Source organism: Schistocerca gregaria, chromosome 6 (genome assembly GCF_023897955.1).
Source record: "Schistocerca gregaria isolate iqSchGreg1 chromosome 6, iqSchGreg1.2, whole genome shotgun sequence".
Lineage (NCBI taxonomy): Eukaryota > Metazoa > Arthropoda > Insecta > Orthoptera > Acrididae > Schistocerca > Schistocerca gregaria.
Window position 1 is genome coordinate 31759555 of NC_064925.1, and position 21913 is coordinate 31781467.

Sequence of the window (21913 nt, forward strand, 5' to 3'; positions counted from 1 at the left end):
GCGTTGTCAGATGTCATTCTGGCACGTCTGACTGATGAGGGTGAGGAGAATGTCATGAAGTTAGATGCCTTGGATCCAGGCAGCCCTTCCATTTACAGTCACTCTACAAGCCTTCCTGATGCAAAGATACGGGTAAAGTAAAATCACACCAATGACTTGTGTTTACAAGAAACACATTTCAAAGGTACAGACATCCCTGTGCTATGGGGCTATATGCTATACTGCAAAGATGACCTATTGTGGGGAAGGAGCCAAGGGAGAGGTTGCAGTGTTAGTCACTAATGCGTACCATTCTTCTGCTGCCCTCCTGGATACTGGCCTGCAAGCAGTAGCAGTTGAAATTTATGCATGTCGGAGGCATACAGATTGCTCTCTGTATTTACATCTGTTGGATGCAATAGGTTCTAAGGCTCCCCTCAGATATTATGGAACAACTCCCTCAACCTGAAGATGGGGTTTTGGAGAGCCTCCTGATATCTCAAGAGCTATGCATCGTACTCATTTCTGTGCTGCTACTGGATTATTCATGGCCATCAACCTATCTCTCTGCTCTCCAGCTCTTCCCAACTCTGTTTACTGGGAGGTCATTGACAACCTTTATTCCAGCGACCACTTCTCAATTTGCTTTCGCCTAATGTTGCTTGAACACAAGCCACCAACATGGATGATTGGCAGGTCTAACTGGGCATTGTTCGGCCAGTTGGCTGTGTTTGAACACTGTGACAACATCCAGGAATGGGTGGACCACAACACTAGTGGGATCCATCATGGTGCTGACCTGTGTATACCAGTCTTTGTCTTCTTAGGTAGTGACTTGTACCCTACTTGACAGAAGAGTGCCGTTCAGCCATCCAGGCCAGATGTGCAGCTCTTAGACAGTTTAAATGCTGCTCAACAGCAGATAACCTCACTGCTTTTCGTGTCAAGAGAGCCAAGGCTTGATGTATCATTAAGGAAAGCAAAAAGCACTCATGGCAAACATTCCAGGACTCCATTAACTGTTCCACATGTTAAACAAAATCATGGGAAGCCATCAGGAGGATTTCCAGTAAACACAGCCATTTACCAATAACAAGTGCTGAAATAGGTGTGTCTTCAAACGATGCCCAGAGGCATGGCTCAGAACACTGGCCAGAATATTTGCAAAAACCACAGCCGATACAATCCAGGATCTGGCATTCCATCATTATTGTGCAACTGTAGGGAGAGGCAAGTTGGACTTCAGATCCAACTTTTCTGAAGCCCACAACTTTCCTTTCTCTACGTGGATGCTTTAATCAGCACTGTCAGAGACTCATGATACTGCACCTGCTCACGACCAAATTTGCTACTGCATGCTTACACTTGCCAGTGGCATCAAAGGAAATCCTCCTCAAATGTTTTAATCTTACATGGAAGACAGGCAACGTCCCCAACTCACGGAGGGTGACAGTTTTATTTTACTTTATTTACACGTTGCTTTCCATAGGACAAAATTGAGGAACAAATCTTCAGGGTCATGGAACGTGTCAGTACATGAAAGTACATCATAGAAATAATAACGATTAAAAATAAATACATTTTTATGAACTCAAAAAAGTCAGTCAATAAGTTTAAGTAAATGCAATCAACAATGCAACAAAAATCAGCTTAATTTTTCAAGAAATTCCTTGACAGAATAGGAGGAGTGACCTATGAGGACTCTTCAATTTCGATTTGAAAGTGCATGGATTACTGCTAAGATTTTTGAATTCGAGTGGTATCTTATTGAAAATGGATGCAGCAGTATACTGCACACATTTCTGCACAAGAGTTAAGGAAGTCCAATCCAAATGCAGGTTTGATTTCTGCCAAGTATTAACTGAGCGAAAGCTGCTTGTTCTTTGGAATAAGCTAATATTATTAACAAGAAATGACAGTAAGGATTATATATGAGAGGCCAGTGTCAAAATATCCAGACTCGTGAACAGGGTTCAACAAGAAGTTTGTAAACTTGCACCACTCACTGCCCGAAACGCCGTTTTCTAAGCCGAAAATATCATTTTAGAATGGAAAGAGTTACCCCATAATATAATACCACACGACATAAGCAAATGAAATTAAGCAAAGTAGACTAATTTTTGTGTTGAACAATCACTCACTTCAGATACCATTCGAATAGCAAAAATGACAACATTAAGCCTTTGAACAAGATCCTGAATGTGGGCTTTCCACGACAGGTTACTATCTGAAAACCTAGAAATTTGAACTGTTCAGTTTCAGTAATCACATGCCCATTTTGTGAAATTAAAACATCAGGTTTTGTTGAATTGTGTGTTAGAAACTGTAAAAACTGAGACTTGCTGCGACTTAGTGTTAGTTTATTTTGTACAAGCCATGAACTTAGATCATGAACTGCACTATCTAAAACCTAGCCAGTGTTGCACCCAACATCCTTTACTACCAAGCTAATGTCATTAGCAAACAGAAACATTTTAGAGTTACCTGTAATACTAGAGGGCATATCATTTATACAAATATAGAACAGGAGAGGCACCAACACTGATCCCTGGGGCACCCCCCACTTGACTGTACTCCACTCATACTCCACATCACAGCCATTCTCAACATTTCGAATAATGACATTTACTGCCTGTTGCCAAAGTAAGAGGTGAACCAATTGTGATCTACTCCCCATTTTCCGTAGTGGTCCAACTTGTGGAGCAATATTTTGTGACCAACACAATGAAATGCCTTAGTTAAATAAAAAACATATGCCTAGCATTCGAAACCTTTTATTTAACCCATCCAGTTCCTCACAGAGAAAAGAAAATAGTGTTTTCGGTTGTTAAGACTCTTATAGCCGAACTGCACATTTGATAGCAAATCCTGTGATATAAAATGATCTGTTATCCTTATATACACAGCCTTTTCAATAACTTTACCAAACTCAGATGGCTTAGAAATAGGTCTAAAATTGTCTACATTATCCTTTTCTCCCTTTTTATAAAGCGGCTTTACTACTGAGTACTTAAACCGCTCAGAAAACTGCCCGTTCCTAAAGCAAAAATTACAAATATGGCTAAATACAGGGCTAACATGTGCAGCACAGTACTTTAATATTCTGCAAGGTGCTTCATCGTATCCAGGAGTCCTTACTCTTCAGTGATTTAATTATTGATTCAATCCCCCTCTTGTCTGCATCACAGAAGTATTTCAGACATCAATCTTGAAAATGCATTTGCCAAAAAAGTTATATGCTTCCCTGTAGAAACTAAATTTTTATTTAATTTGCCAGCAATGCTCGAAAAATGATTGTTAAAAACCGTACATATATCTGATTTGTCAGTAACAGAAATATTTTTACTGCAAACTGACTTTATTTCGTCGACCTTGTGCTGCTGACCAGACACTTTTTTCACAAGTGACCATATGGTTTTAATTCTCGCCTGTGAATTAATTATTCTATTTGCATACCACATTCTCTCTGCTTTCCTTATAACATTTTTAAGCACCTTACAGTACTGTTTGTATTGGGCTACTGTTGCTTGACTACTTCAGACGTTTTATATGTGCACTGCAACTACATTACTGTCTTTACAGATGGATCTAAGCAAGGGGGTTCCATTGGTTGCTCCGTTGTTGTCATGGATCCGACTGCCTCAGGAATTTACTATCTTCAACACAAAGTTATATGCAATCTTACAGTCGCTGGAACAGATGCGGCATTCTTCCAGTGCTAAACTTCTTGTCTGTTCAGATTATCTGAGTGCCATTTACTCTCTCAAACATTTGTACCCAGCAGGTAAACTCATCCAGAATATCCAGGATTCCCTCCTCCAACTGTGAGTGGGGAAGGTGGTGTCTTTCTGCTGGGTACCTTGGCAGGTTGGAACTGATAGGAATGAAAGGGCAGATCGAGCAGTCATGGGGGTGTGTCGTGATCTGGCAGGAAGTGACTGACAACAAGCTCCATGTAGTAAGCCAACAACTCGGCTGTGGTGTACTTCCTTCCAGTCACATTGATGGGACGAGGTCCTTCTTGCTCATCTTCACATAGGCCACAGCCCCATGACACAAGGATTCTTATGCTGGCAAAGGAACCCTCCAATGTGTGGTGCTTGTGGTGTGCAAGATCACTGTGCAGCACATTTTATTGGACTGAGTTTTATTTGTCAACCAGCAGACTGCAGTGGATTTGCCGACAGATCTCCCTCTATATGAAGCAATGTTCCAATGGTGTGGTTAAAGTGTTAAAGTTTTGTGAATTGTCCAACATTATTAAGATGATTATAGGGAGATGTTTTTAATGTGTCAACAGGGTGAGTGGCTCACCCAATTTTTTTGTATGTGTTCAGCCAGTTGCATTTCTCTGTCCTTCCTTTTAGCTCTTCTGTGTTTTAATTTCATGTATAGCTACTTTCTCTCCTAATTGTTTGTAGAGCATTTGAGATAGTGACCGTATAGTCACTTCCAGTGCATGAGTGTACAATTTTAGTTTATCTCCACATTCATTTCTTTTCATAAGTGTAAGGGTTCTTATGACCTCGCTATTAGGTGCCCATAAAACTCATGCCCCTCCAAAATCCACCACAACTTTCCAAGTATATTGTCCATAAATCACTAATTTACCAGGACCAAGATAGCTCTGGGCCATAGCAAAATGATTTTAAACTGTTACATCAACTGATAAGTTTGTATTAGTTGAGCAGAGTCAGTTCTTAAGCATTCTATGTTTATTTTCTTTAAATTTTTGAAAATTTTCCATGTGTAATATTGTTTTTTGTATTAAGTGTGCTACATTTGTTGTTTTTCTGTTGCAGAGGACTTAATGAGTTGGTGGGTATCCTAGTTGGACACCTGTACTTCTTCCTCATGTTTAAATATCCCCAGGAAATGGGAGGTCCAAGCCTCTTAACAACACCATCAATTTTGTAAGTAGACATTAAAATTTAATACATGGAATGGCTAAGGTGTAAATTAGTGCTGAAATTGTATTATAAGTAGCTACTAAACATAATGAGAAACTTTTGTCATATCAACATACCACTTGATGTATTTGTGGTATGGTATTCAGCATTGTTGGTGTGCTGTGGTAGGGGCATAATTGTTAGTATTTTACGGTTTCAAAATTAAAACAGACAAACTTGGCCAAATGCTGTAATGTATTGTTGCAATTTCAGTGTGTTCGGGATGGACAAGCTCTTGTATGCTGGGCTTACCAAATGGAGATATTAGGTTAGCAATTAGACTTGTGTGGTAATCCCCTGTTGACAGCAATATCACCACGGTGAACCACATTCAGAATTTTTAGTATGAACGCCTAGCTAATCTATAAACCTGGCATCTATATTCACAGTGGGGTCGCACGAAGGCATTATAATATGGGAGCAGACATGCTCTTTTGGCTCCCCAAGGCCTGTATCTGGGGAATTTAAGGATGTTAACCTTGCAACATGGTCTCCATTGTTGGGTTTGATCTGCCACCACTTTTCCAGAAGTGCAGATTGTGCAGAGAGAGTCCCTCAATGTTGTGCATATTCCACCTTAGCCCACTTCCTTTCCAATAAGGTAGTACATCCAAAACCCTGCACAGTAGCCATCCCATTAGGGGGGGTTGTCAAGTACCTGCATGGTGGTAGCTCTCTGACCATGCAGGGTTGCATGTGCTAGAAACTCCCTATGTCTGCCAAAGAGTATGAGCTTGTCATGACTGGGGCAAGAGGACTCTGAGCAATGGGTTACTGGCTAGGCAGCTGTTGCCGCAGCTGGGTGTCTTCCATGGGGAGAGCCCTCGTTCGGAGTGGGTGCCACTGTGGTGGATGGCTTGCATATTAAGCAGATGAAGCTTTCTCCTGCTGGTTGTCATAAGGCCTCAGCATTCCCTTCTGAAGGAAAGAACTCATTCAATGCAGAAAGATATGACCCCAAAATATTTCTTTCCCTGGCTGCACTGTGGGAGGAATGTAGAGTTATGTGACAAGCAGAGAAATACTCCCTCCAGTATCTGGTATGTAAAAAGAGTGATGGGGAGTCTTTCCTGGCCACAAAGCCTCTATTCTTTGTGGAGAACATAAAGGAAAAGTTTGGAGAAGCTCCAACAACATCCAAAATGAAGAGTGGGTCAGTTTTGATTAAAATGGCATCCCCTGCCCAGTCATGGGTGTTAGTCACTTGTGACAAGCTGGATGACATTTCTATGATAAAAAGAAATCTAAAAGGAGATTCCAGTGGCCCCAACACAACTATATCCTGCGTGTTCCACTTCTGTGGCCAAGGCGGAGATACCAGTGACTCCTGAGGCCCAAGATTGCTCTAAACAATGTCTCAAAACCTACATGTGTTGATACAATGACCTCTCAACCAGTGGCAGCAGGTGACCATGGGGCATAACCTACGTCCTTGGTCCCTTTGCACCTTCACAGTGTACCAACAGCAAGAGGTTTTTTCCACCACCTGACTGAGCAATGACATATCTAAGCTCCTGCCCTGCTCTCTGCATAGCCCTTCATGTAACTTGTTTTCAACAATGTGGAGCCTTGCCCTTCATGACTACCAGAGATATTTTAAGAATCGCACTGACTATGATTCGGAGTCAGGTAGAGTTTGCACAAATGTTCTGGACTCTGTATGTAACGAACTTGTGCCTCTCGATACAGTTTTGGAGAATGTGGTTGTTTGGGTAAGGGCGTCTCAGAATTTTACCATCTGTAACGTTCATCTCCCTCCTGATGGTGAAGTCTCAGATCGTATTATCTCCATTGGTTTCTCAGTTTGCCCACCTTTCCTAATCTTGGGTAACTTCATTGCCTATAACCCTTTGCAGGGTGGAACCACTATCACTGGCCACATTAAAGGCATCAAAAACTTACATTTGTCTTTTGAATACTGGCGATCCCATACACTTCAGTGTGGCACACGGAACTTACTTGGCCAATGATCTTTCTATTTGCAGCCCTAGTCTTCTCCCATTCGTCCACAGGAGAATCTGCAATGACCTGTGTGGTGGTGACAACTTTCAATCTTCCTGTCCCTCCCTCAATGTCACTCCCCTGGGTGCCCACCCAGATGGGCTCTCGACCATGCCGACTAGGGTGCTTTCACTTCCAGTGTCATCCTTAGCACTCCCAACATGGAGATATTGGCATGGCTGTCCAGAGTAAAACAGCAGCCATTCTACTGGTGACCAACTTAATGATACCCTATTCTTGAGGATTGCACAATTGGAAGGTAATGTGCTGGAAGAACCTCAGAAATCACTGAAGCTGTTAGAGGTAGCAGGTGTGTTCTTCAGTGACATAAGCGGCATCTATTGATGGAGTACCTTATGCATTAAACCAGCTCCATGCCTGGGTCCACCATTTAATAAAACGGCGGAAGCAAGAACGTTAGGAATGGTTTGTTTTGAATGATGTCCACACTTTATTTCTATCTTCTTTGACCTGCAGAAGGCTTATGACACCTCATCCTCACTACCTTACGTGAATGGTAGCAGTTTGTGTTAGAGCTGCACATTTTTTTACATTGAAGTCAGCTGATAGGTATACCTACTGAACGGAAGTCCCTCTAACTAAGGGCTCACCTTCAGAGGATGTAATGTTTCCAAGTAGAGAAGGGATTAGCATATTTCATCAAAATATGAGTTATTAGAGATGAAGTTAGTGACCTGCTTATGGATGTCAACTCTGAAATTGTTGGTATATCAGAGCACCACTTAAATAATTTGACAACTCAAGAGGCTTCCTTTACCAGGCTACACATTAGCTGACTGTTTCTCGAGGAGTTCCTAGCGGGTTGGGAGAGTGCCTCCGTAAAAAAAAAAAAAAAAAAAAAAAAAAAGTATTCCATTTGAGTCCATATACGTATCATGACACTGTACTGAACAGATATTTGAATGTTGTTCAGCGTTAGTTGAATTTAGTGAAACTAAACTTCCAATTCTTATTGTTTATAGGTCCCGTATCTAGAGAGGGTTCTTGATTCACTTTGTAGGAAGTGCCAAAACTAGTTATATGTGGTGACGTCAATATTAATTTGTATATGATTGTGCAAGAGAAAGGATGTTGGTAGATCTCCTAAATTCATATGATCTGATGCAAACTGTGTTTTTTCCAACTATGGTGCAAGGGAACAGTAGCGCAGCCATAGACAATATTTTTATTCATTCTTCATTATTGGATAGGCATTCTGTTAGTAAAAGGGTGAATGGCCTTTCAGACCATGATGCACAAATTTTAACACTAAAAGGCTTTTGTACTAGAAACAACGTCATATTTAATTACAAACTGTGTAGGAAAGTTAATCCAACAGCAATAGAAAAATTTTTTAAACTTGTCAAGGAACAGGGATGTTTATAGCGCCGCTAACATAGATGATAAATACAACGCTTTCCTTAGCACGTTTCTCATGCTCTTTGAGAGTTGCTTTCCATTAGAACATTCTAAACGGGGTACAAGCAGTAATGGGCTGCCCAGGTGGCTGACTAGTGGAACAGGGATATCATGTAGAACAAAAAGGGAATTATATCAAAATGTTAGAAGCAGTCACAATCAAGCTGCAGTAGCCCATTACAAACAGTATTGTAATGTGTTTAAAAATGTTATTAGGAAGGCAGAGAGAATGTGGTATGCAAACAGAATAATTAATTCATAGGATAGAATTAAAACCATATGGTCAGTTGTGGAGGAAGTGTCTGATCAGCAGCACAAGGTTGATGATATAAAGTCAGTTAGCAGTAAAAATATTTGTGTTACTGATAAATCAGATATATGTATGGTATTTAACAATCATTTTCCGAGCATTGCTGGTGAATAAAATAAAATTTTAGTTTCTACAGGGAAACATGTAACTTTTTTGCAAATGCCTTTCCAAGATTGATGTCTGAAATGCTTCTGTGACAGACAAGAGGGAGATTGAATCAATAATTAAATCACTGAAGGCTAAAGACTCATGGATATGATGGAGTGCCTAGCAGAATATTAAAGTACTGTGCTCCACATTAGCCCTGTATTTAGCCATATTTGTAATTTTTCATTTAGGAACGGTCAGTTTCCTGAGCGATTTAAGTACTCAGTAGTAAAGCTGCTTTATAAAAAGGGAGGAAGGGATAATGTAGATATTTTTAGACCTATTTCTATGCAACCAGTGTTCGCGAAAGTTATTGAAAAGTCTGTGTATGTAAGGTTAATTGATCATTTTATACCATTTGCTATCAAATGTACGGTTCGGCTTTAGTAGTTGTTTAACAACTGAAAATGCTATATTCTCTTTTCTCTGTGAGCTACCGGATGGGTTAAACAAAAAGTTTCGAATGCTTGGTCAGCTTTACCTGTACACGCCATCCAAGCTTTGTTTGACTCAATGCCTGGGCGTATCAAGGCTGTTTTTATGGCCAGGGGTGGTTGTTCTGGTTACTGATTTCTCAGAATCGCCGGCCACGGTGGTCTCGCGGTTCTAGGCGCGTAGTCCGGAACCGTGCGACTGCTACGGTCGCAGGTTCGAATCCTGCCTTGGGCATGGATGTGTGTGATGTCGTTAGGTTAGTTAGGTTTAAGTAGTTCTAAGTTCTAGGGGACTAATGACCGACCACAGCAGTTGAGTCCCATAGTACTCAGAGCCATTTTTTTTTTCTCAGAATCTATGCACCCAAATTGCGTGAAAATGTAATCCAGGTCAGTTCTTGTGTAATATATTTGTCCAATGAATACCCGTTTATCATCTGCGTTTCTTGTTGGTGTAGCAATTTTAATGGCCAGTAGTGTAAGAGTATAATCAGGGTGTATAGCAAATAGCAAAAATATGTCAAAGGCCCTAGGGCGCAGACTGAAATTCTTCATAACAATAAACTGCTTGCTATGAGCACGACGTCACAACTGTTCACGTTAGGTTCGTTTGACCAATTGCCAGCAGTCTGTTGCGCATGTGCATTTGACTCGTGTATAAGCAGTACCTTCTCCCGCTACTTGAAGTTTGGCTGTTAGCTGTATCGGTAGTAGCAGCAACCAGCCAGATGCAAACGAGAAAATATTTTCTCCCGTACCCTAGCTGCTAGATTCACCCAAACAGAGTTGTCTGAGTGGTAGTGGGGAGGGGGTTAACCTCCACGTGACCCGTGTTTACATTAAGTGATTTCGCTGCTTCTCTTAGTGTACAGCTCCCACGTCAAATGAAAATGGATTTCTGTGGCTGGGAGCTATGAAGTGAATTAAAACAAATTCACATAATTACGGAGGGCAAAAATATATTATTAATTTCAGTTTTCTGATTTTATTTCCAAGTTAGTAGCAATCAAGCATTAATCGCCTTGCAGAACAGTGAAGTTATTTTTGCAAGTTTGCTAAAGAAATTTGGCTTTATTAATCTATCCCCTGAGGCAATCATTTTATTTGAAACAAAGTGTTTCATTCTACAGTATTGCCTAGTTCCAACTGTTCGCTGAATTTCAAGTGCACATTATCATTTTCTGCCATATGGCATTATGCCATAATAAAGAACCAAAAATGAGATCGCAGAGTACTGTCACTCCAAAAAAATGTACATCCTAAAAACCACACTGAAAAGCTTCATATCAGATGGGACCTACTTCATTGTGAATCTGGAAAAAGCCAATTTGCACTTAAAGCCGAATTATGCATTTTAGTATGGTTTACAAAATTCAGATGCTTTGTTTCTTTTATGGTGTAATGTAAGCTCTGTTAGTGCTTTATACACACGAACATGCGGACTTCCTACACCACTACAGTTGCGTACACACACAATAATGCCGGTTTTCTGGCGTTCCCTGGCAACTGGTAAATCAAACCTATTTCTAACAGTCTCTGGATAGTATTGCGAACGGTGGTTAGAAAAGCGTTACTTTCAAAGTAAATTTCTTTTTACGCAAGATGAATTATGTTACATGTGATAAAGTGGGATGGGTATCGAAATCACAGAGCGTTCAAAACTGAACAGTTTGAGGACCAGCCACTTATAAGAATTTCGAGCGGAGACATTTATGTCAGAATTTTAAATTTACTGGCACATTTGTGTAATGTATCTTAAAGTATAACACACGCAAAAAAAAAATCAATATTACATGTGAAAGCTTAGGTTCTGTTGTAGCGTGTTAATCTTAGAGACCAAAATTATATGTGAAAGCTTAGCTTTTCTTGTAGATATATGGTACTGTGTACATTAATGTAAACAGTTAACTTTTCCTCTTGTGTGTTCGCGCTATGTAACAAGTGATCTTGATATTGGCTGACTATAACACGTGTCCTATGCTCTGAATAGCTGCTGTCATCAGCTTGCGAGATTTCGTGGCTTGAGATACGGTGCAGTTCGAATTTGTATTTTCGTAATATGAAAATATGCTGCGTATATGTTGCTGCAAATCAAAGGTCTTTCCAAAACTTCTCTGCCCCGTCCTTTCTTTTTTTTTTCCGGGAAGTTCTACGCGATTGTATAAAACGTTAACCATTCAAAGGATTGATAAGTTTTACAGTTCCGCGGGAAAATTTACGGTAAACCTGCTGTCACTTAGCACAGAAAAAGTGTATTTTCGCCCGGGAAAAAGCATATTTTTTAAATGGGATATCCGGGAGAAATCCGGGAATTTTTTTTCCTTGTCCCCATATACACCCTGATAATATGTAGTCATAGGAGCAAAGACATAATACCATAATTTACTACTAAAAGTCATCCATCAAGTAAGTTATAATGAGCCAATATATCTACAGATATGATTTGTTTCTACATAAAAAAATCACAAGTTTCACTAATGTATACAATGTATAATGGGTCAGTTTTAGATACTTAAAAATGGTATAAGGCCAAAATTGTACAATTATACATGAAATAAAGAGAATGGAAACTAAAGCCATCATGAAATCTTTCAAAAAACTGATATTGGCTGAAGTGGGGAGGATATAAAGTGGACATTGGCAATGGCAAGAAAAGAATTTGTGAAGAAGACACATTTGGTAACATCGGATATAGGCTGAAGAGCCAAAAAAACTGGTATACCAGCCTAATATTATATAGTGCCCTGCGAGCATGCAGAAGTGCTGGAACACGACTTGGCATGGACTCGATTAATGTCCGACGTAGTGCTGGAGGGAGTTGTCACCATAAATCCTGCAGGGCTGTCTATAAATCCATAAGAGTACGAGGGGTTGGACATCTCTTCTGAACAGGACATTGCAGGGCACCCCAGATATTCTCAATAAGGTTTATGTCTGGGGAGTTTGGTGGCCATTGGAAATGTTTAAACTCAAAAGTGTGGTCCTGGAGCCACTCTGTAGCAATTCTGGATGCTTGGGGTGTCGCATTGTCATGCTGGATTGCACAATAAACATGAATGGATGCAAATGATCAGAGAGGATGCTTATGTATGTGTCACCTGTCAGCCACGTCTAGACGTATCAGGGATCGCGTATCACTCAAAGTGCACATATGCAGCACCATTACAGAGCCTCCACTAGCTTGAACAGTCCCCTGTTGACATGCAGGGTCCACGTATTCATGAGTTTTTCTCCATACTCGTACGTGTTGATCCACTTGATACAGTTTTCCAATCGTCAACAGTCCAATGTCGGTGTTGACAGGCTCAGGCAAGGCACAAAGCTTTGTGTTGTGCAGTCATAAAGGATACGTGAGTGGGCCTTCAGCTCTGAAAGCCCATATCTATGATGTTTCGTTGAATGATTTGCATGCTGAGACTTGTTGATGGCCGAGTATTGAAATCTGCAGCAATTTGCAGAAGGATTGCACTTCCGTCGCATTGAAAGATTCTCTTCAGTCATAGTTGGTCCCATTCTTATAGGATCTTTTTCTGGCTGTGGTGATGTCGGAGATTTAATGTTTTAAGGATTCCTGTTATTCACAGTACTCGTCTGAAATGGTTGTATGGGGAAATCTCCACATTCCCACTTCCTCGCTACCTTGAAGATGATGTACTCAGACTCAATTAAATCTTCATAATGTACCATTGTAGTAGCAGTAACCAATCTAACAACTGCACCAGGCACTTGTTGTCTTATATAGGCATTGCTGACTGCAGTGCCATATTCTGCCTGTTTACATATCTCTGTATTTGAATATACATGCCTATACCAGTTTCTTTGGCACTTCAGTGTAGATTTAAGTGTTAGGAAGTCTTTTCTGTAGATATCTGTGTGGAGTGTAGCCAGCCACATATGGAAGTGAAACATGGACAATAAACAGTTTAGACAAAAAGAAAACAGAAGCTCTCAAAATTTTGTGCTATGGAAGAATGTTGAAAATTATATGTGTTGATCACATAACCAATGAGGAGATATTGAATAGAATTGGGCAGACAAGAAATTTGTGGCACAGTTTCACCGAAAGTGACATATTCTGAGACACAAAGGCATCACCAATTTGGTAATGGAGATAAGTGTCGGGAGGGGTAGAAATCATGGAGGCAGACCAAAAGATGAGTACAGTAAATAGATAGAGGACGACGTAGGTTGCAGTAGTTACTCAGAGGTGAAGAGGCTCATACAGAATAGAGTAGCATGGAGACCTGTATCAAACCAGTCTTCAGGCTGAAGACAATAATAATAATAATAATAATAATAATAATAATAATAATAATAATAATAATAATAATTATAATTATAATTAATTAATTAATTAATTAATTAATTAATTAATTAATTAATTAATTAATTAATTACAAGCATTGGCCAAACGACTTAGAAAATACAAAAACAGTGAAAATAGAAGGAAACAAAACCAAACATAACAGACATGGAACACTTCTGGAGCAAAAATTGTCAAATCCGGTACAACATAACAGGCATGCACGGTGGATAGAAGCAGAAACAGACACATACAAGATGATACCACAAATGCCTGAAGTGATAATTTTGCAACATGAAGTCACCAAAGCAATCAGTTCTACTCACAATTGGAAAGCCCCTGGAAAAGATAAAATAGCAAACTTCTGGCTAAAGTAGTTCACCTCAACACATTCACATCTAACTAAATTATTTAACAGTTACATTGCAGACCCATACACGTTCCCTGATACACTTACACGTGGAATAGCTTATATCAAACCTAAAGATCAAGCAGACACAGCAAACCCAGCTAATTACTACCCCATAACATGCCTACCAACAATATACAAAATACTAACTTCAGTCATTACACAGAAATTGACACATACAACACAGAACAAAATTATAAGTGAAGAACAAAAAGGCTATTGCAAAGGAGTTCGAGGATGTAAAGAGCAACTGATAATAGATGCAGAGGTTACATATCAAGCTAAAACTAAACAAAGGTCGCTACACTACGCATACATTGATTACCGAAAAGCTTTTGTTAGTGTACCCCACTCATGGTTACTACAAATATTGGAAATATACAAAGTAGATCCTAAATTGATAAAGTTCCTAAACATAGTAATGAAAAATTGGAAAACCACACCTAATATCTAAACAAATTCAAATATCACATCACAGCCAATACAGATTAAGCATGGAATATACCAAGGAGACTCATTCAGTCCTTTCTGGTTCTGCCTTGCTCTGAACCTACTATCCAACATGCTAAATAATAGAAATTATGGATACAATGTTACTGGAACATACCCACACAAAATCACACATTTGCTATACATGGATGATCTAAAACTACTGGCAGCAACAAATCAACAACTCGACCAATTACTAAGTATTCAGCAATGATATAAATATGGCTTTTGGAACAGACAAATGTAAGAAAAATAGCATAGTCAAGGGAAAACACACTAAACAAGATTATTACATATTGGATAACCACAGCGACTGCATAGAAGCGATGGAAAAAACAGATGCCCATAAATATCTAGGATACAGACAAAAAATAGGAATAGATAATGCAAATACTAAAGAACTAAAAGAAAAATATAGACAAAGACTATCAAAAATACTGAAAACAGAATTGACAGCAAGAAACAAAACAAAAGCTATAAATACCTATGCTATACCAATATTGACCTACTCATTTGGAGTAGTGAAATGGAGTAACACAGACCTAGAAGCACTCAATACACTTACACGATCACAATGGCACAAATATAGAATACATCACATACATTCAGCAACAGAAAGATTCACATTAAGCAGAAAGGAAGGAGGAAGGGGATTTATAGACATAAAAAACTTACATTATGGACAGGTAGACAATTCAAGAAAGTTCTTTATAAAATGAGCAGATACTAGCAAAATACACAAAGCAATCACTCATATAAATACATCGGCTACACCACTGCAATTTCATAACCACTTCTACAACCCTTTAGATCACATAACATCAACAGATACGAAGAAAGTAAATATGAAAAAGAAAACACTACATTTCAAGCAACCGTATCATCTAACACAGCCACTCATCGATCAAGACGCATCCAACACATGGCTAAGAAAAGGCAATATATACAGTGAGACGGAAGGATTCATGATTGCGATACAGGATCAAACAATAAACACCAGATATTACAGCAGGCATATTATTATAGATCCCAATACCACAACAGATAAATGCAGACTTCGCAAACAACAAATAGAAGCAGTAGATGACATCACAAGCGGATGTACAATACTAGCAAATACCGAATACACCAGAAGACATGACAATATAGCAAAAATAATACATCAACAGCTTGCCTTACAACATAAACTTATAAAACAACACGTTCCCACATACAAGTATGCACCACAAAATGTACTGGAGAATGATGAATACAAATTATACTGGAAGAGAACCATTATAACAGATAAAACACCACCACATAACAAACCTGACATCATACTCACCAATAAAAAGAAGAAATTAACACAACTAATCAAAATATCCATACCCAATACAACAAATATACAAAAGAAAACAGGAGAAAAAATTGAAAAATACATCCAACTGGCTGAGGAAGTCAAGGATATGTGGCATCAGGATAAAGTTGACATTATACCAATTACACTATCAACTACAAGAGTCATACCACACAATATCCACCAGTACATCGATGCAATACAGCTACATCCAAACTTGTATATACAAATACAGAAATCCGTAATTATTGATACATGTTCAATTACCCAAAAGTTCCTAAATGCAATATAACATATACCGTACAGTTAAAAGGAAGTCACGCTTGATCAAGGCCTGCGAAGCTTTCCATTTTTAACCAGACATAACCTCTGAGACTGAAAAGATAATAATAATAATAATTTCCCCTTGGCGGCCCAGGAAAAGAATAGGCCTCTGGTATGTTCTGCCAGTCGTAAAAGGCGACGAAAAGAACAACCAACTAATAGGGGTAACCCGCCTTTTAGTGTGATTAATTGGTTCAGGACACAACTAAAGAAGCCTCGGACAAGCGCCGTCATGGTCGGGGACGATGCCTGAACCCTGTGCCTGCCCACAATGGTAACGACACTGCTAGCCAACTGGAAAGAGATTTAAATCCAAATAGAGGTGTTTTGCAGGATATGCTTCCTGCAACCATCCTAGAAGGAAAACAAAGACAGAGGATGAGATGGTCAGATGAAGTTAATCGACACTTAAATGTTCTGTTATTACCAAGCATCAAACCTAGGAACCAACACAACTGGATACAGATCACAAGTATACACAACATTTATTACCAGATACCCAGAATTGAAATTTTTAACAGAACGACTAGCTGATAAGATCCGTGTAATAATAAAAAATAACAGGATACCCCAGTCAGTTAGAAAACATAAAACAACAAGTACAACAAATACTGGAACAAAATAATGTGCAATTAGAAGAAGAAGGAAATACAGTAATGGACTCACACATCCCAGAGCAAACAAACAAAGAACAACACACCATATTTATATTAAACAATCAGAGGAAAATGAAATCTTAAGACTGCCACCAGAACAAGTACAAATAGAACATGAAGTGACACACATGTTAGATATAGAAGAAAGATTTCAACTGACATATATAGAATACAAAGACACAAATACAGATATTAGACCATTCTTGCATAGACCGCCAAATAACCCACAAGTCGAAACAACAATAACAACTATCAACACAATCATACACAGCAAAATAAATGAAAACACAACTATGGAAGAGTTAAAACTACTGGTTTATATAGGAGCACTAACTACACTAAATATACATACTAGGCAGAGATGAGAACCAACACACAGAAGAAACCCACAAAACCAGCATGGCAACACAGGCTACAGATCAGTATAGAAAAAAACTAAGAAAAGACATTGGACAGCTAACACAATTTATAAGCCATCAACTGTCAGAAAAAACGGAAAGGGTTAGGTAAAATCTCACAACAAGAAGCGATAGAACAATTAGATGAAAAGAAGCAGAAATTTCAAGCATTCGCCAAATGACTTAGAAGATACAAAAAAAGTGAAAATAGAAGGAAACAAAACCAAACATTCAACACAAACCAAAACAAATTTTACCATACAATAGATAATACACACATTAAAATAGACAATCCACCTAACATAAGACATGGAACACTTCTGGAGCAACATATGGTCAAGCCCGGTACAACATAACAGGCATGCACGGTGGATAGAAGCAGAAACACACATACAAGATGATACCACAAATGCCTTAAGTGATAATTTTGCAACATGAAGTCACCAAAGCAATTAATTCTACTCACAATTGGAAAGCCCCTGGAAAAGATAAAGTAGCAAATTTCTGGCTAAAGTTCACCTCAACACATTCACATCTAAATTATTTAACAAATAAATGATGATGTAAATCTTGGCACAGTGTTACACCGTCCCAGTTATCTGGATACTTCCAACCAACACCACCCTATCTGAACTCCGGAGATGGGAACTTGCCCTTCAATATATCCTCTCTTCTCGTTATTCATCAGGCCTCAATCTCCGCTAATTAAAAGTTGCCGCCACTCATACCTCACCTGTCTTTCAACAACATCTTTGCCTCCACACTTCCGCCTCGACTTACATATCTGCCTTTACTCTTTGCCTTTAAATATGTCTGCTTGTGTCTGTGTATGTATGGATGGATATGTGCGTGTGCGCACCTATCCTTTTTTCTCCCTAAGGTAAGCCTTTCTGCTCCCGGGATTGGAATGACTCCTTACCCTCTCCCTTAAAACCCACATCCTTCCCTCTTTCCTTTTCCTTCCCTCTTTCCTGACGAAGCAGCCGCCGGTTGCCAAAGCTCAAAATTCTGTGTTTGTGTTTTATTCATTGTGCCCATCTACCGGCACTTTCCCGCTTGGTAAGTCTTGGAATCTTTGTTTTTAATATAAATTATTTAACAAACGTAATTGTTGGGTTCAAATTAATGATGTAAATAAAATAGAAAGAAACATTCCACATGGAATCTTTGTTTTTAATATATTTTTCCCAAGACTTACCAAGTGGGAAAGTGCCGGTAGATAGGCACAATAAAAAAAACCCAAACACACACACAAAATTTCGAGCTTTCGCAACCGGTGGTTGCTTCATCAGGAAAGAGGGAAGGAGAAGGAAAGATGAAAGGATGTGGGTTTTAAGGAAACCAACTGGCTGAGGAAGTCAAGGATATGTGGCATCAGGATAAAGTTGACATTCTACCAATTATACTATCAACTACAGGAGTAATACCACACAATATCCACCAGTACATCAATGCAATACAGCTACATCCAAACTTGTATATACAACTACAGAAATCCGTAATTATTGATACATGTTCAATTACCCAAAAGTTCCTAAATGCAATATAACATATACCGTACAGTTAAAAGGAAGTCACGCTTGATCAAGGTCTGCGTCATTTTCTACTTTCGACCAGACATAACGTCTGAGATAAGAAAGATATAATAATAATAGAGTATAGTGGTCAGCAAGTTAAAAAAAAAAAGTATTTTCAATCATTTTTATTATATGTAAGCCACCAACTTTCTCTAGGCTGCTCATAGTACACTCATGTACAGAAAAACTTGAATAATTATAGATAGGACATTCATATTCACAGGACATGTACAATAGCAAGTTCTGCAGAAATTATCATTTTTCACCTCATTTCAGTATGTGTGCTGTTGCCTAGCATCCACCATGGGACCTAATAACGTGTTCCAAGCTAGATAGCATCCTATGGTATAGGAAATAAACAGAACCTGGATTTGTAGGAGAACACTATCTGATGCCATTCCTTCCTCCAGTGACGTCGTACTATACACCATTGCCGTCTTGCATGTTTCTGCACATTCGTCAGAGGTAGGCAAGAAGTGGATGATGCACACAGAACCCTTGCTGCAATGAACGGCGACGGACTGTCACCCCTGATAGTGTACAATGTGTTAAACTGTTCCACTTTTGCAACAGACCCGAGGAGGACACAGATCTGTCCTGAAATGCAATTCAGTTAAAGTGTTGATCTTGGCGGGGTGTGGTGTGGGTGGTGGGACCTGACCCATCTCGTCGTGTTCTACAGCCTTCCATAAACCATTCTGCATACAACCTTGCCGCTCGTATGGAATGAGATGTGCAATTTCCCAGATAGATGCATCACATTCTCTCGTGCCAATAATGCGCCCTCTTTCAAACTCATTTATTTGATGGTATGGTTCGAGCATATGTCTACGAGGCATCCTGCATGTCTGCTAAAGTCACACTGATCCAATACATTCAGTTTATAGCAACAACAAGAGCTGCTGGCACATTTAACACTAAGTGGTGGTGTGCCACACTATAGATGTTCACATTGAACCCATGGGCCGATGTGGTTCTAGTGTTAATCATTTTTACAGAATGTACTAATGTATGTGTCCTGTAAAATTGAACATACTGTATCTTGTGTTCAGGGTGTTCTGTCTTTCCTGAACATGAGTGTATGTTACTCACCTTACTGAAACTCTTTCATCATATGATTTGGTGACTTTCCATTTTTTACCAAGTTGGTATCAACATTTTGAAGATGAAGGCAGAGCACAGCTCAGGTCACAACATTGTGTCAAAAAGAGCATGCCCGAATATAGGTCAAGCATTGGTTTTCTTGATGAATGAGCCACATATCACTCAAAAACTGGACTCTTTTCATGCAAGAAAAATGTACAGATGTCTCAATAGCTGTCCTTCAACTGGTGCTATCTTTTATTGTCTGTTTCTGTATTTATTTCAAAAGAAACATTAGTGGACATAACAACTGCTGTTGTGATGGATGAGCCGATACGGTCAATTTGATATTTGTTAGATTTTGGAGTTTGCTATAATTCTGCTACAGATATGTAACATTTATTGAGAGGTGATGAGCTGCAGATAGGCACAACAAAAAGACTGACAGCAACTAAGCTTTCGGCCAAAAAGCCAAAGAGGCATACATTAGAAGTACGTACACACACGTGCGGCCATAGTCTGTGGCTGTTGAGGCCGGACTGTGAGCAGCACTGCATGATGGGAGAAACAACCCAGTGGTGTGGGTAAGGAGGAGGCTGGGGCAGATTGGGGGAAGGATAGCAGGATAGGGGTGGGGGGCAGTAATGTGCTGCTTGTGGGAGCATACAAGGATGAGGTAGGGAGAGGGTAGGGCAACTGACAGTGGATTGAGTGTTGCATTTGCAGCAAAGTGTTAAGTGTGAGTAGTATATACATTTCATAATCTCATTTAAAACATATTTGTAAGGACCTACCATACAGCTAGTCTGTGGTATTGTACAGTTTGAACCATAATGTCTTTTGAAACTATGTCAATTGTTTGTTGCACAAATATTTACAGGAAATACTGCAAATTATAATTATTTAATATTTGTATCCAGTTTATTCGATTGTCTTCAGTCACATTTGACTCACTCCAGCTGAAAGCAGTAATGATAAGTTAGTCTTACATTCTGTTATTATTAGATGTGGGGCTTCAGGACAATGTTAGGTTGTTGTTGTTTTTTTTCTTTTAATTTTTTCTCCCTTTCAGGTACAGGTGGTTCCCAAACCGACAAGGATCGGTGCACGGTTTTGGTGTCCCACCACAGAGCCGGCGGCCAGTGGCTGATCCTCCAGGGGGGCGCCACAACTGGGGCCGTGGATATGTTCTCGGCGAGGAATGAGCGAGCTGCATGGAGCTATCATAAAGCAAATTTGTTAAAATCTTATTTTCCTAAAACATGTTTGTTTTGCTTAAAGTATATAATATTTTAATAACTTGTTAGGTGAATGAAGGTTTCAGGACAAATAACATGTGCTGGCATAAATCTTGTTTTATTGAAGATTGTTCAGTGTGCAGTTTATTATCTTTCATGACAGGGAGAGATAATGTTTGTCATCTTAAGTATTATTTCTGTACAGTTACTTAACCGCTTAAAGGCATAAGTAATACTAAATGCAGAAAAGGGAGGATTATTTGTTTTACACTTCCAGAGCAACTTACTGAAAGTGTAAGTACTATTCAGTAGTAAAAATGAAGGTTGTAAAAGAACAGTGATGTGTATGTATGAAAGTGGAAAAAAGTAAAAAAATAAAATAAAAAAATAGACCATATTCTAACATTGTCAGTATTCTTTCCTTAAAAATTATTTAGTAAGCCATTTCAAACCTTTAGCATTTTGTTGTGGCCTCCATGTGTGTTACGGAGGGTGCATGCTGCAGTAGCTTTGGAAATAAGTCCACATAATGACCAATCACTATTTTACCATTTTGATTTAAGTGCACAAGATGGTTACCAAAGAATGTACTCGCATGCTAATACTTGCAGAGACGTGATAATCTTTGTTCCTCATTATCCTAACAATAGGTGTGTCTAAGGATCTGAGCTGAGTAACCTCTCCTTCTATAAGCTTTCTTGACCTATCCCTCTTTCCTCACCAAGAAAGGAACTAATAATTCCAAAAGTTAGGATATTGGCAGTGTCAAGAATTATATAGTTCTATACTAGTGTTCCAGTTTCAGCCAGGAATGTGTAGTGCGTCCAGTGTAGCAGATGGTAACCACCACATATTGGTTTC

The 21913-nt window shown here is 39.1% G+C and overlaps 1 protein-coding gene across 2 annotated transcripts in view; it reads left to right on the top strand.

Annotated features, from left to right (window-relative positions):
* The window catches only part of LOC126278208 (derlin-1), a 109468-nt gene extending 88019 nt beyond the window's left edge, over positions 1-21449 (top strand). For both annotated transcript variants that reach the window (XM_049978140.1, XM_049978139.1), the window contains exons 6-7: positions 4782-4892; positions 20887-21449. In XM_049978140.1, the coding sequence (XP_049834097.1) occupies positions 4782-4892; positions 20887-21019 (244 nt within the window). In that variant the 3' untranslated portion in view covers positions 21020-21449. The remainder of the gene's footprint in view (positions 1-4781; positions 4893-20886) is intronic.
* Positions 21450-21913: the final 464 nt, after the last annotated feature.